Source organism: Micromesistius poutassou (genome assembly GCF_964030765.1).
Source record: "Micromesistius poutassou genome assembly, chromosome: 18".
Taxonomy (NCBI): Eukaryota; Metazoa; Chordata; class Actinopteri; order Gadiformes; family Gadidae; genus Micromesistius; species Micromesistius poutassou.
The window spans coordinates 14,844,152-14,856,651 of record NC_140288.1 but is presented as its reverse complement, the minus strand read 5'-3'; the positions used below and the strand labels follow the sequence as shown (position 1 = coordinate 14,856,651).

At 46.5% G+C, this 12,500-nt stretch overlaps 1 protein-coding gene across 1 annotated transcript in view; it reads right to left on the bottom strand.

Annotated features, from left to right (window-relative positions):
• The window catches only part of adamts6 (ADAM metallopeptidase with thrombospondin type 1 motif, 6), a gene marked incomplete at both ends in the record, with an annotated part of 42,556 nt that overhangs the window by 21,235 nt on the left and 8,821 nt on the right, over positions 1–12,500 (bottom strand). Inside the window, 5 exon segments of the mRNA XM_084482729.1 lie at positions 909–1,016; positions 5,265–5,406; positions 9,279–9,348; positions 9,351–9,424; positions 11,555–11,660. Of these exon segments, the coding sequence (XP_084338855.1) occupies positions 909–1,016; positions 5,265–5,406; positions 9,279–9,348; positions 9,351–9,424; positions 11,555–11,660 (500 nt within the window).

Genomic DNA, 12,500 nt, shown 5'->3' with positions numbered 1-12,500 from the left:
CCTATTGGCTTGGCCTCTTCCCCCTCGCTCCTATTCGCAAGCTCCTCTCTCCCTCTCTCATATTGACTCGACCTATCTCTACATTGCTCCTATTGGCCAGGCCCCTCTCTCCCTCCCTCCTATTGGCCAGGTGCCTCTCTCCCTGCCGCCTATTGGCCAGGCCCCTCTCTCCCTCCCTCCTATTGGCCAGGCGCCTCTCTCCCTGCCGCCTATTGGCCAGGCCCCTCTCTCCCGCCCTCCCATTGGCCCCTCTCCATCTCTTTCCATTACATCTCGGCTGAGCATCCACGTTCTCTTTGAAGCGGGCGGGGGCAGACGGGCTACACCACCGGCTCTCCCATCGCCGCCCCCAAAGCTACTTCAAAGCCCCCGGGCTCAACCTGGGGCCTCCTGCACAGCACAGCCCCCCCGCCCCCCCCTCGGTGGGCCCCAGGTCCTGAAAGGCTCCGCTGACCTAACGGTAATGATGGGTGACAGCTTGTGACACGCTGCCATTCTTCCCTTTGAGACCCCGGGACCATCCACCCACAATGGCCGCCGTAATCCATGTTAAATCTGCCTCTCTCTCTCTCTCTCTCTCTCTCTCCCTCTCTCTCTCTCGTAACCTGGCTGGGTACCGTGGACAGTTGACCGATGACATAAAGCTTGGCACCCATGTATATGCTTGTGTGTGTGTGTGTGTGTGTGTGTGTGTGTTAACGTATTCTTATGTGAAAGCATGCGTGAGTAGACACTGGGAATAGTACCCAATCCCAGACCTTTGTGGAGACGAGGCAAATCAAAACCGCGCCGACCGAATGAGGGTCATTCGGTCAGTGCGGTTTGTTCGTTAGTTTTGGTCGTTTTGTTATTTGTTTTGGGTACTGTATGGAAGTATTAAACTAAAAAAGGGTCAAAAGGTCACTCACCCCCTTCTCGATGCTGCCCGTCTGACAGAGGGTGCCCTCGGCAGCGGGGATGCTGTTGGTGACACAGCGGTTGCTCTTGCTAAGGCACCAGAGCTCTCTGCACACTTCCTAGGAAAGAAGGCAATAGCAAGTTGGTCAGAAGAGCGGTGTGGGGACGGCTTTCATGAGGTCTGGATTTATGAGGACTGTATTTATGGGGTCTGGGTTGTGGAGACTGTATTGATGGGGTCTGGGTTGTGGGGACTGTATTGATGGGGTCTGGGTTGTGGAGACTGTATTGATGAGGTCTGGGTTGTGGGGACTGTATTGATGGGGTCTGGGTTGTGGAGACTGTATTGATGAGGTCTGGGTTGTGGGGACTGTATTTATGGGGTCTGGGTTGTGGAGACTGTATTGATGAGGTCTGGGTTGTGGGGACTGTATTTGCGGGTCCGGATTTGTGGGGACCCTACTGGGAGGGAACCGTCTGTTCAACACCCATTTTCATGTGTGTTGAAGGGGGGGAAGATATCAGGGTCAGAAACATTTCTCTATGCACTATTTTGATCTATTTTTCTTCGTTCTGCAAGACAGACTAATAAGTGGATCGGAGGCAGGTCAATCAAGGCCCCCCACCCCCGAAACACCATTGTTTGTTGTCGCGTATTTCGCCAGCCCATGTGCTTTTTATCAGAGTCCATCGTAGATCATTAGCAATACTAATATGGTCATCCGCCACTGCAAATGTTTTCTTAGGAGAGATTCATTGTCCGCTGAATCATCACCGCCCTCATTGTTTGCTGACGTTCATCTCCGAGATCACAGGGGAACGTGACATCAGTTCAACAAATCCCATCCTGTCTCTTTAGGGGAATTAGCGTTGAGCAACGGACAAACCCGCTCCTCTGAAGAAAACACTTTTGGACAAATATTTATGACTTCACGTCCCACTCGTGTTTTCTTCTTCTACTCTACTGTAGTCTAGAACGTTCTAGAACACTCCTTCACTTCGCCGTCTAGAACATTCTGGAACACTCTAGGAAACTACTTATTCTGAGTTCTGAAACACGTCCAACTTAATTACTAAAGGATTACTGGAGGATTACGAAAGGTGTGTGTGTGTGTGTGTGTGTGTGTGTGTGTGTGTGTGTGTGTGTGTGTGTGTGTGTGTGTGTGTGTGTGTGTGTGAGTGTGTGTGCGTGTGATGTGCTCATGCATGCATGTGTGTGTATGTGTGTGTGTGTGTGTGTGTGTCAGTGTGTGATAGAGAACAGACAAGATAGAAAGAGACTCATAAAGAGAACAGAGAGAGAGAGAGAGAGAGAGAGACAGAGACAGAGACAGAGACAGAGACAGATTGACACGAACGGATGGAGAACAATGTCAAACCAGGCCGCCCCCGAAATAAATAAAACCAACCAAGTGTGTGTGTGTGCTACAAGAACAAGCCGCGCATCGGCACACATTAGGAGCCCCCATTAAAAAAAAAAAAAACAACTGGGCTGCGTCTCCCATCTCGAAAACTTCAAAGGGGTCGTTTTACAGGACAACTGTGTATAGCAGAAGAGCTGCCCATGAACAAGAGTTATGATAGCGTGGTACACACATACTGACCCCTCCGTGCAACGAGGTCAGCAACTAGGCTCCCCCCCCGCCCCCCATCACCCCCCCCCCCCCCCCCCCCACACACACACATCCCTCGGCCCCACTGCTTTCTGAGCCTATCCAGATTAAATAAAGCAGCAAACTGCCACTCGCTCCCTCTCCCACCCCCCCCTCTACCCTCCTCCAGCTGGTTCCAATAAGCACCCCCCCCCCCCCCCCCCCCCCCCCCCATGGTTCCATTCTCCATCTCGACCGCACCGAAAGGTCAGCGGCTCAAAACCCCAGCCTGTGAGGATGTTGAGGCTGATGGATTTATGCAAAGACGAAGGAGAAGACGAAGAAGAAGAAGAAGAGTTCTCTCTATCTCTGATAGGACAAGGAGGGTACGGAGGGGGGCTTCTCCACGAGGGCTAATATAACCATCAAAGGATGCCCTGGGCTTTCCGTGCGCTCTGCTGTCAGTTCTCAGGGAAACGGCAACACTTACTTTTTTCATTTTGAAAGTGTTGTGGAGATGCGTGAAGGTATAGTTCGGATATCCCCCACGCAACCGCCTTTTAACTTGGCCCTAATTGTGTTCTTCATGTGGGTTAATAAATCACGAGGTGTGATTTTATTACAGGGTTCTGCCTGTTAGAACTGTCACCCGAGAAGAATGCATCTGCCACAGGCTGTGCAGGTTTATGTAGTAAAGTATGAAAAGGGTATTTTACGTCTTAGACTCAACATCTTTTTGTGTGTGCTTGACATTGAACGTAATAAAGCCTGAGTCTCTGCTTTATAACGTGTGACATTATTACTATAGCACAATTGATCTTTAGCATTATCTTTATGGAATGAAGTGTGGATCTTAATGGTGCACGGGGTGTCTGTGGCCGTCTAGATTTATAGAAGCTGTGTATACACAGGACTTATTCATCCTGTCATAAATGGACTGGTTTCATGCTGATTCCAAACCATCACATTGTGCTTATGAGTCAATAAAGCAAAGGAGCTAGATACAAGCCCTGTTAAAATCTGCTCATCTCCTTCTTTAAAACACACTTTGTCATCTCCAGTTTTTAAAAAAATATATTAATTATAAGAAAATATAATAATATTTAGATCATCAATTATTTCAGGCTGTGGTTAAACTGTTTATTTTTGTTGTCTTGGGTGTTTGTGTGTTTCTAGACCCTCCCTGGGGGGTCCCTTCATCAACATGAGTTCATCCCCATACTGTACGATGGGGAGTTGAGAGGGGGGGGAAACACATCCATCCTTCATCGCTTAGTATCACATGCTATCATCCAGTGGAGACTAGAGGTCAGAGAAGCCAAATCCGCTCTTTATTATAGTATGTGTGCTACTTTGATGATATTGTTTGATAATGATTGACGCTAATCCTTGTGCGTTGTAATCCCAGAGAGTCATCACTCTGTCTGTCTGTGAAGTTTTCATTTCATTTAGTTATCTATGCATATGTGTTTTTTATTTTTTTTAAGTTTAAAGAGTGGAAAATTCTGGGGCAGCTTGATGACTCCCAACTCCTAACTCTGTCACCTACATAAAGAAGTCTAAAAGTTTCCAAATGGAACCAATCTAACTATATATAATATCCATATGTCAGACAATATTTTTCAGACATAAGTCTTCACAGCAACGTCCGCTGTTTACACTGTTTATGCCCGAGAGATCCCATGATGACGTCACCTCAATCCATAACAAATAAATAAGCCTACCTGTTTTTGTTTTGTTTTTTTTCCATTCCTTGTGAGGAATTGGAATAGTCTGTCTTTAGTTGTTTGTCTTTTTGTGTGAAGGACAATGTTAAAAAGTTTCCTTCTCCTGAGCCAGCCCAGAACACAGCAGACGTATTGGTTCCAAGTTCCAACACAAATTGCCTGCAAGGTTGTAAACGCCAGCCAAGAGCTTTATTTTACCAACCTGGCACCAGTCAGCCATTATCTCTCTTTCCTCTTCCCAAACTGTTTATCTAGAACCAAGCTATTATTATGAAATGTTATAACTTGAATATTGATATTTAATCAAATAAATTGAAAAGAATCAATTCAACTCTCTGCCCAAATTGTCACCATAACCTTTCTTCAGTTATATTTTCCTACTTTCCATAAACTACTTAACTTCTTTCCAAAGACTCAACACATTGGTGGTAGCAGCAGACACAACTGCTCTACAAGTTGTTTTGACTGGTTTGGCAAGACTTGCTCCACAACTCTAATCTAGGATTGGACTCAAAAAAGCCAAATACTAAAGATTTTTCTCAAAAGCTGAATGTGTGTGTAGCTAATGATCCCTTTAAGTGGTACAATTTTCATGCTTTGCTTATTAGCTAGCTAATGAATAACAATTTTAATGATATGATGAATTTGAAGCATTTATAGGTATCATGGTTATTTTGGACAAATGCGAATTTAACAAGTTTAAACAAGGTGGGACAGTGTGAAAGATGTTGTATTGTGTCACATGTACAGCTAGAAAACTTTTATTTCGTATTTAGCTTATTAGCTAGCTCGTGAATTTCAAGGTTACTTTGGATGAAATGAGAACTCAATGTGACGCGGGGCCAAATTAATTAATGAATAGACGCTGGTTTCTATCATGGGCCAGCTAGCTTACTTTTAATTAGCATTCACCTAACTAGCTAGTTAGTGATTTTCTTTTGCGATGCGATGGCTGGTGAAACACACACCAGTAGGGTTACCTTCAGAACCGATTGAGCGCTGGTTTTGTGAACAGGTTTCCCAGCGTGGCTGGACGCTGGTTTCTTACCCCGTACTTGCACTGGCGGGAGGACGATCCGTACTGGAAGCGACACTGCTCGTCCGCGTCGTACACCTGCCCCGGGGCCACTGTTGGGTACAGGAAGTCTCGTTTCAGAGGTTCATTGTCCAGACACGTCCCCCGACCTGAGCTGTCAAAAAAACAAACCTACAATAGAATTGTTTCTTATGCACAGCAACTTTTTTTTCTACACTTTAGCTTACAGCAGATGAATGACCGGGGGCCAGGTTAGCCCTCGCGCTAATGCTGCACCAACTGCACCAACGAGTGTCTGTCTAAAGCTATCAGTTTGTGGTTCTTGATGGTTGTCATATACTTCTACTGTCAACGCAAAAGAATTGCCAAAGGCATCAGACTGCATGTAATAATTGTTTAATATTGAGTATCCAAACCTCCATTTCATTTGTCTTCAATGTAAGAAACTAAATATGAAATAGCATTGAAGACAGGAGCCATAGGGTCAAACGGTGAGAGGAGCAGGCCTAGGAGAGCAGACGACGGTGAGGGGCCCTGCCTGTCCATTTAAAGACCACCAGTCCTCACTGATTATGTGGCTCTGTGATCCTGGTCTACGCTGCATGTTACGAAGCAGAGCCAATAAAACGCCACGAGTATAGAGAGGGAAAGAGAGAGAGGGAGAGAGAGAGAGAGAGAGAGAGAGAGAGGCCTATGGGCCATGTGTCTGACCCCTCGGATAATGTTTAGTCTGCTTTGTCAGACAGATATATGTGAGCTCCCACATAACTTGCTGGAAGAAGAAAAAAAAAAAAGAATTGTGTCCTCGAGCAGTAATAGTCCTACAATTATACTATATATAATTTTTTCACATATATCTGTCAAAAGTATACGCTTATACATTATATATTCTTTAGTCACCCAAAGTCTGGAGGGAAGGCAATGCACAATATAGTTGTATTGTATTGCTTTTATTTTGGAGGGGAGGCTTTTATTTTCTGTTCAAGGAAAGTAACTGTACCTTGATTCTAGTCCCTATTTTTTTTTCCAAGCAAATATGCAATACGAAGCACAATACCCCGACCTTCCTGTGTCTCGCTCAGCAGCGGCGGGAGGATTCTTGTGAGGCAAAATACCATCACAACTATTTACTATAACATGGGGTTCCTCCCCCCCCCCCCCCCCCCCCCCACGCTGCGGTGAGCAGCAGCAGCAGGCTGTGGAATGAGTCCCATCCCTGGAAAGGAGCATCGGGCAAGGTGACAAGACAAACGCGCGTGCAATGCTGGGAGGCAGAGGAGGAGGAGGAGTAGGGGGAGGAGGAGGTGGAGGAGGAGAGGGCCTGATAAGGGATGGAGGGAGAGCGCTATGGAGAACAGGCCCGTTACGTGAGCAACACTGTGCGTTGCGGGACAGAGGAAAGATAGGGACTAAACAGACAAGCAGTACTACTAAAACAAGGGGCATTTTTGGCAGTTGCCGCTCACAATGAAAAGCAGAAACCCTTCACGGCTCCAAAAGACCCACCAGCGTTATCGATCGAGGAAGAGTAAAAACTTTGTAAGAGGGGGAAGGAAAAGCCCATTTTCTAATAAACAATTACCGTTAAGTGTTAAAACCTTCCAACATGAAAGATACATGTAACAAAGACACAATGGTCATGGCGATTGCACCACCCTCTTATACCTATGGATGCATTGCTTTAATCAGTCTCAAAGAGCTTCTCTTTTTTGGCAGAGAACAGTGGAAAATCCCTCTCTTTGTGGTCCAATTAGGACCAGGACGGCGACACTGTCACCTCGGCTCAGCGTCGCTGGAAACCTTCCCTTCAAAAGCTGTCGTCAGGAAATGCCAACTGACAACCAGAACCGCCATTATTCCCCACCACCATTATGTCTGGGAGGGACTCACTACACTAAACATGCTCCTGCTCATGATACATAAACAGAGAGAGAGAGAGAGAGAGAGAGAGAGAGAGAGAGAGAGAGAGAGGAACAGAAGGAAGAAGGGGAAGAGGTGGAAGAGGAGAAGGAGGAGGATATGGAGAAGAAGAGGAAAAGGTGGAGGAGGAGGAAGAAGGAAAGGAGGAGGGAGAGGAGAAGATGGAGGGGATCGGGAGGATAAGGAGGAGGAGAAGACAAGAACAGATGAAAATCCACTGTTAAGTAAGATCCATCAAGAAAGTAATAGTCTAGTCCGGATAGACCAGGGACTGCTACCCACAAAGCTATCCAATTGAGAAGGTCACTAGAGCTAAGCTTCTCATGCTGAGCCTTCAGCTTTAGACTAGATGATCTCTTCCTCGCTAAATTAACTATTCCTCTGGCCCAGCCTTTAAACAAGAGTAATACAGTAGAAAGGCTTTGTAGGGCTAATTCAGATGATATTTCACCACCTAGTTCGTAAAGAAAGACATTTATCGAAACAAAGACAAAATGCCAGAGAATGTTTCTTGCAATCAACTCAAGGAAGCGATAGTGAAGCACTGAAATAGATTGGATTTCCACTCCCTCCATTAAAGCAAGCCTCACAGGCCGCCCAAGAGCCATTGAGCAAAGCAGCAGCAGCGAGAGCAGTGCCAACATAATTGGCCCTGCTAGTCTTGTCAAATCCAGTGTATTTGAATAGCCCTTAATCATGCCTAGAGTCTCAAAGGCCTCTATAAACCGTTTGTCTGGGCTTAAAATGTTTGATCGTTAGATCACATTTTGACGTACTTTTCAGTCTTGAAAACCCCAAGTATTTTTACAATTGGTCTGGATAGCTCTAACATTCTACGAGTACAATGTAACTGTGTGTGCACGTCACAGTCAGGTTTCGATGTCATCACATCATTCTTACAGCTCTTTCCGAGCGAAATAAGATCAATGAGGTCAGAATCAACAAACCCCACAAACAATGACTCTCCTTACCCATTCTGTGACAGGAATGGCCTGTGTGTGCCACTCACGGCCCAGATGTTATGTCACGTGATCTATGATGTCATATCATGGGAACAGCGCTTAGTTAGTTTTTTTTGTTCTGGCTCTGTTACATCAGATTGGACACCGAGCGAGAGATGGGGGGCAGCATGGTCTGTAGCGGTGAGGCTGGTCCACTCCCAGCTAAATAAAATGGGACCGGGTTCGAACCCACAGGTGTCCGCAGTGTACTTCTAGGCATCCCTGAGCAAGAAGCACCTAACCCGTTATCCTTAATCCCTCTTCGTTCACTGTAAGTCGCTTTGGATAAATGTGTCTAAATGACTTAAGGGTGAATGGTAAATGCACTAAATCGATGGGGGATCTAAGTTTGCTTGAGTTGCTGGTTAGGTGTGCAGGCCTTCCCTCACAGTGTTGAGTTCAACCAAGCGCTCGATGCCAAATCATATTCCAGCAGCAATGAGAACAACAATCCAACACCTTTGGGCGATGGACCGCAGATGGTCTTTGCATGTGCCACTCTGCCACTCTCTCCCATGGGGTCGACAGTCTCAGCGCTCACGATTACCACAACAAAAGGCCTCGTACACAGACAAGTGAGACAACGATGATAGAATGGATTTTAAAGCGTGGGGGGAACTGCATACCAGGGTGTTGGGCTGCCAACGGCCCAAATCCTCCAGACAGCCGAGAGGATTTTCAAGCCAGTTACTCATGCACACATTCATGCACAACAGCAAAATACAACATAGGCACACACACACACACACACACCCACGCGCACACACAAACACACACGCACACACACACACAAACACACACCATGAAACACGCACACACACAACCACGAACACACACAAACACACAGGCACACACACACACACAACCACAAACTCACACAAACTCACACCACGCACACACACACACACGAACACACACGCACACACACAAACACACACCATGAAACACGCACACACACACACAACCACGAACACACACAAACACACAGGCACACACACACACACAACCACAAACTCACACAAACACACACGCACACAAACACACACGCACACACACACACACACACACCACACACACAAGAGCCGAATAGCCCTCTTCCACTTACTCAAGGAAGCTGGTGATGTAATTCTTGCTGCAGGCCGACCAGGAGAAGGGGTTGGTGTTGGCGGTAATGGAGCCGCCATCAGCTTTGCCGTCTCGTGGCCTTTGGTGCCACACGAGTTCCCGATACCATCATGGTTCATCCCGAAGCTAGTGACAGACGAGAGAGAGAGAGAGAGAGAGAGAGAGAGAGACAGAGAGAGAGAGAGAGAGAGGGGGGCAGAGAGAGACAGAGAGAGACAGAGCAGATGTTGCTATATTGCAATTGGCTCGCGCCGAAACGGGTCTTTATGTGTTTTAAAAAACGAGAGAGGTTGCAGTCTGTGGCAGCTTATAAATAAAAACTGTGACAGGCAGACTGGCTCTTTATTTTTTCTTCTTCTTCTTCTGTGCAGAAGGGACGTCTATATCCCCTCCATGCACCAGGTGGGCTAGCGAAGGAGTAATGGGCTCCCAGAAACAGTGGATGGGGAGAGACAGAGAGAGAGAGGGAGAGGGAGAGAAATGGGGAGAGAGGGGGAGAGCGGGAGAGGGAGGAAGAGAGTGAGAGAGAGGGAAAGAGAGAGAAAGAGCGAGAGGGAGGGAGAGAGAGAGAGAGGGATCAAGGGAGGGAGGGGGAGAGAAAGAGAGAGCGAGAGGGAGGGAGAGAGAGGGGGGAGAGAGAGAGAGGAAGATAGAGAGCGAGAGAGAGAGAGAGAGAGAGAGAGGGATCAAGGGAGGGAGGGGAAGAGAAAGAAAGAGCAAGAGGGAGGGAGAGAGAGAGAGAGGGGGAGAGAGAGAGAGAGAGAGAGGGAGAGAGAGAGAGCAATCACCACAGGTGGTGAAAGAGTCATTCAAATGACTCTAACCATCTCCACCTTGTTGAGTTGTTATTCTGACTTTACGCGCCAGATAATTTAGTTTAGCTTGTTTCTTCAGTAATATGGAGAATATGTTTCAAAGAAAGTGATGTGTTTCATACTTGACGTGGCTAAATATGATTTAAAAAGAGAAAAGCTCTGGTTACAGCACCCGGCCAAAGTGTACTTTTCCGTATGGTCCGAAGGCACAGGGCCTCAGCTTCAACGTATAGAGCCAGTATAGAGCCAACCCCGACCACATCGCCGCACGGCCCCGACCTGTTGTTGTAAGGCCGGTGTTTATGACATTTAACCCTGCTCTGGAAATAAGTCAGCTGTCGCTCCAAACCTGCCTCCGATGTCCCGGGGAGAACGCTTCTCTTTTTTTATACATCCTCTCAAAGCAAAGCCTATTTTTACAACTGCCCAACAACAGAAGCAGACGGGACACATAATAAAGGAAACTGCCATCTCACTGAACCCTAGACAGGGGGAATGCACGGGCTCGTACATCATCATTATTTTGCTTTATATTCAGGAGGAGGGAGCCAAGAGGTTTGGAGACTAGGGTGACATTTGCATGAGGAAATATGCTGAGACACAGCTCCGCTGGGGGAGAAGGTCCACACGCGCACACACACACACACACACACACACACACGCACGCACACACGCACGCACGCACGCACGCACGCACGCACGCACGCACGCACGCACTCACGCACACACAAATCTAGCATCAGGATTTACTTCTAACTTTTCATGATATCACTGCACATACACGCAGGAAGCGAAAAGTCGAAAAAAAGGCAAGATATCACCGATCACTTATCTGTAATGAATGATGTGATACTGTGTTGTTACTGACTTCCTTTATCTATATTTAAGTACAGGATAGTCTTGCTACAGGACAGTGGAGACCAGTGGCGAGGGTGTTTGACTCCCAGCCGATATCTGCTGTAGACATCAGCGCTTCCTGCTCATTCAGTCCAGAAAGATGTGTCTCTTTAGATCGATTACTAAGAAGTTACTAAATAAGATAGATAAGTCACAATGTGTCACATTTTAACTAGCTCGTAGCACAGAATAACCTGGACATATCTCTAGTCATTGCTAATCAATAGTGATTTCAATAATGTTATCAATAAATTGACATCCTATAACTGATATATTCTACAAATACAAAAAACGCTGGCCTGCCCGTACCTCTCTCTTGGTTTACAAGAATCTTACTATAGAAACCCTCCCACCTACGCCATCCAGCTAACCGAGCTACGCTAATTCGCGTGTCACAGTTGCACAGCCAGCGAAACAGAATACTGCATAGCGTTAGTTTAGAAGTCTCTAAGTCTCCCGCCTACTAAGTGGGAGGGGCTTAATCTTACACATCGTGACTTTAAAGGACACAGGAAAGACGTCGGGAAGCTTGAAGCATACTGACTTGTGACCGATCTCGTGTGCGATGGTGAACGCCGACCCAAGGCCAATGTCTTCGTTGATGCTGCAACTTCGCTCTGGCTCACACATCCCTGCTACCGAGGCAAGTCCTACACACACACACACGCACACAAACACACACACACACACACACACACACACACACACACACACACACACACACATAAGACATTCACATAACACAAGAAATGCACATACACACACACACACACACACACACACACACATATACGTACAAACATACACACACACACACACACACACATACACATTAGACATTCACATAACACAAGAAATTCACATACACACACACATACGCACGCAGATACACATATGCACGCAGGTACACACACATATGCACTCACACACAGTGGCACACACACACTCACAGACATAACAAACACACACATCCATAGATAAGACACACACACACACACACTATTCACACATATAGCATATAGCATAGCATAGACACACATAATGGCAGACATAAGATACACACATGCACATAAGAGACACAGACATGTGCATCCACACATTCATAACACACAGGCACACACACACACATAATCTCTCTTAACATATAGGTGGATCATAGCACAAATAGTACATTGAACAACATTTGAATATAGGTAAACACAAGACGCTGTGGAGGGAAACATGTTAACCCTCACAGTGACTGCTACCTCCCTAGAAGTTGTGCAGGTTAGCATCAATGGCCCGACATCTTATTTTCTCTCTCTCTCTCTCTCTCTCTCTCTCTCTCTCTCTCTCTCTCTCTCTCTCTCTCTCTCTCACACACACACACGTGCGCTACAGTCCCCGCTGGAAAATGTCTAGACACGGGGTCTCCTTTATTTATTTCAATCTATGCATCAAAAGACCACCTGGCAAAGCAGGCCAAGAATGGTAATGTAAGAAAACCTTTG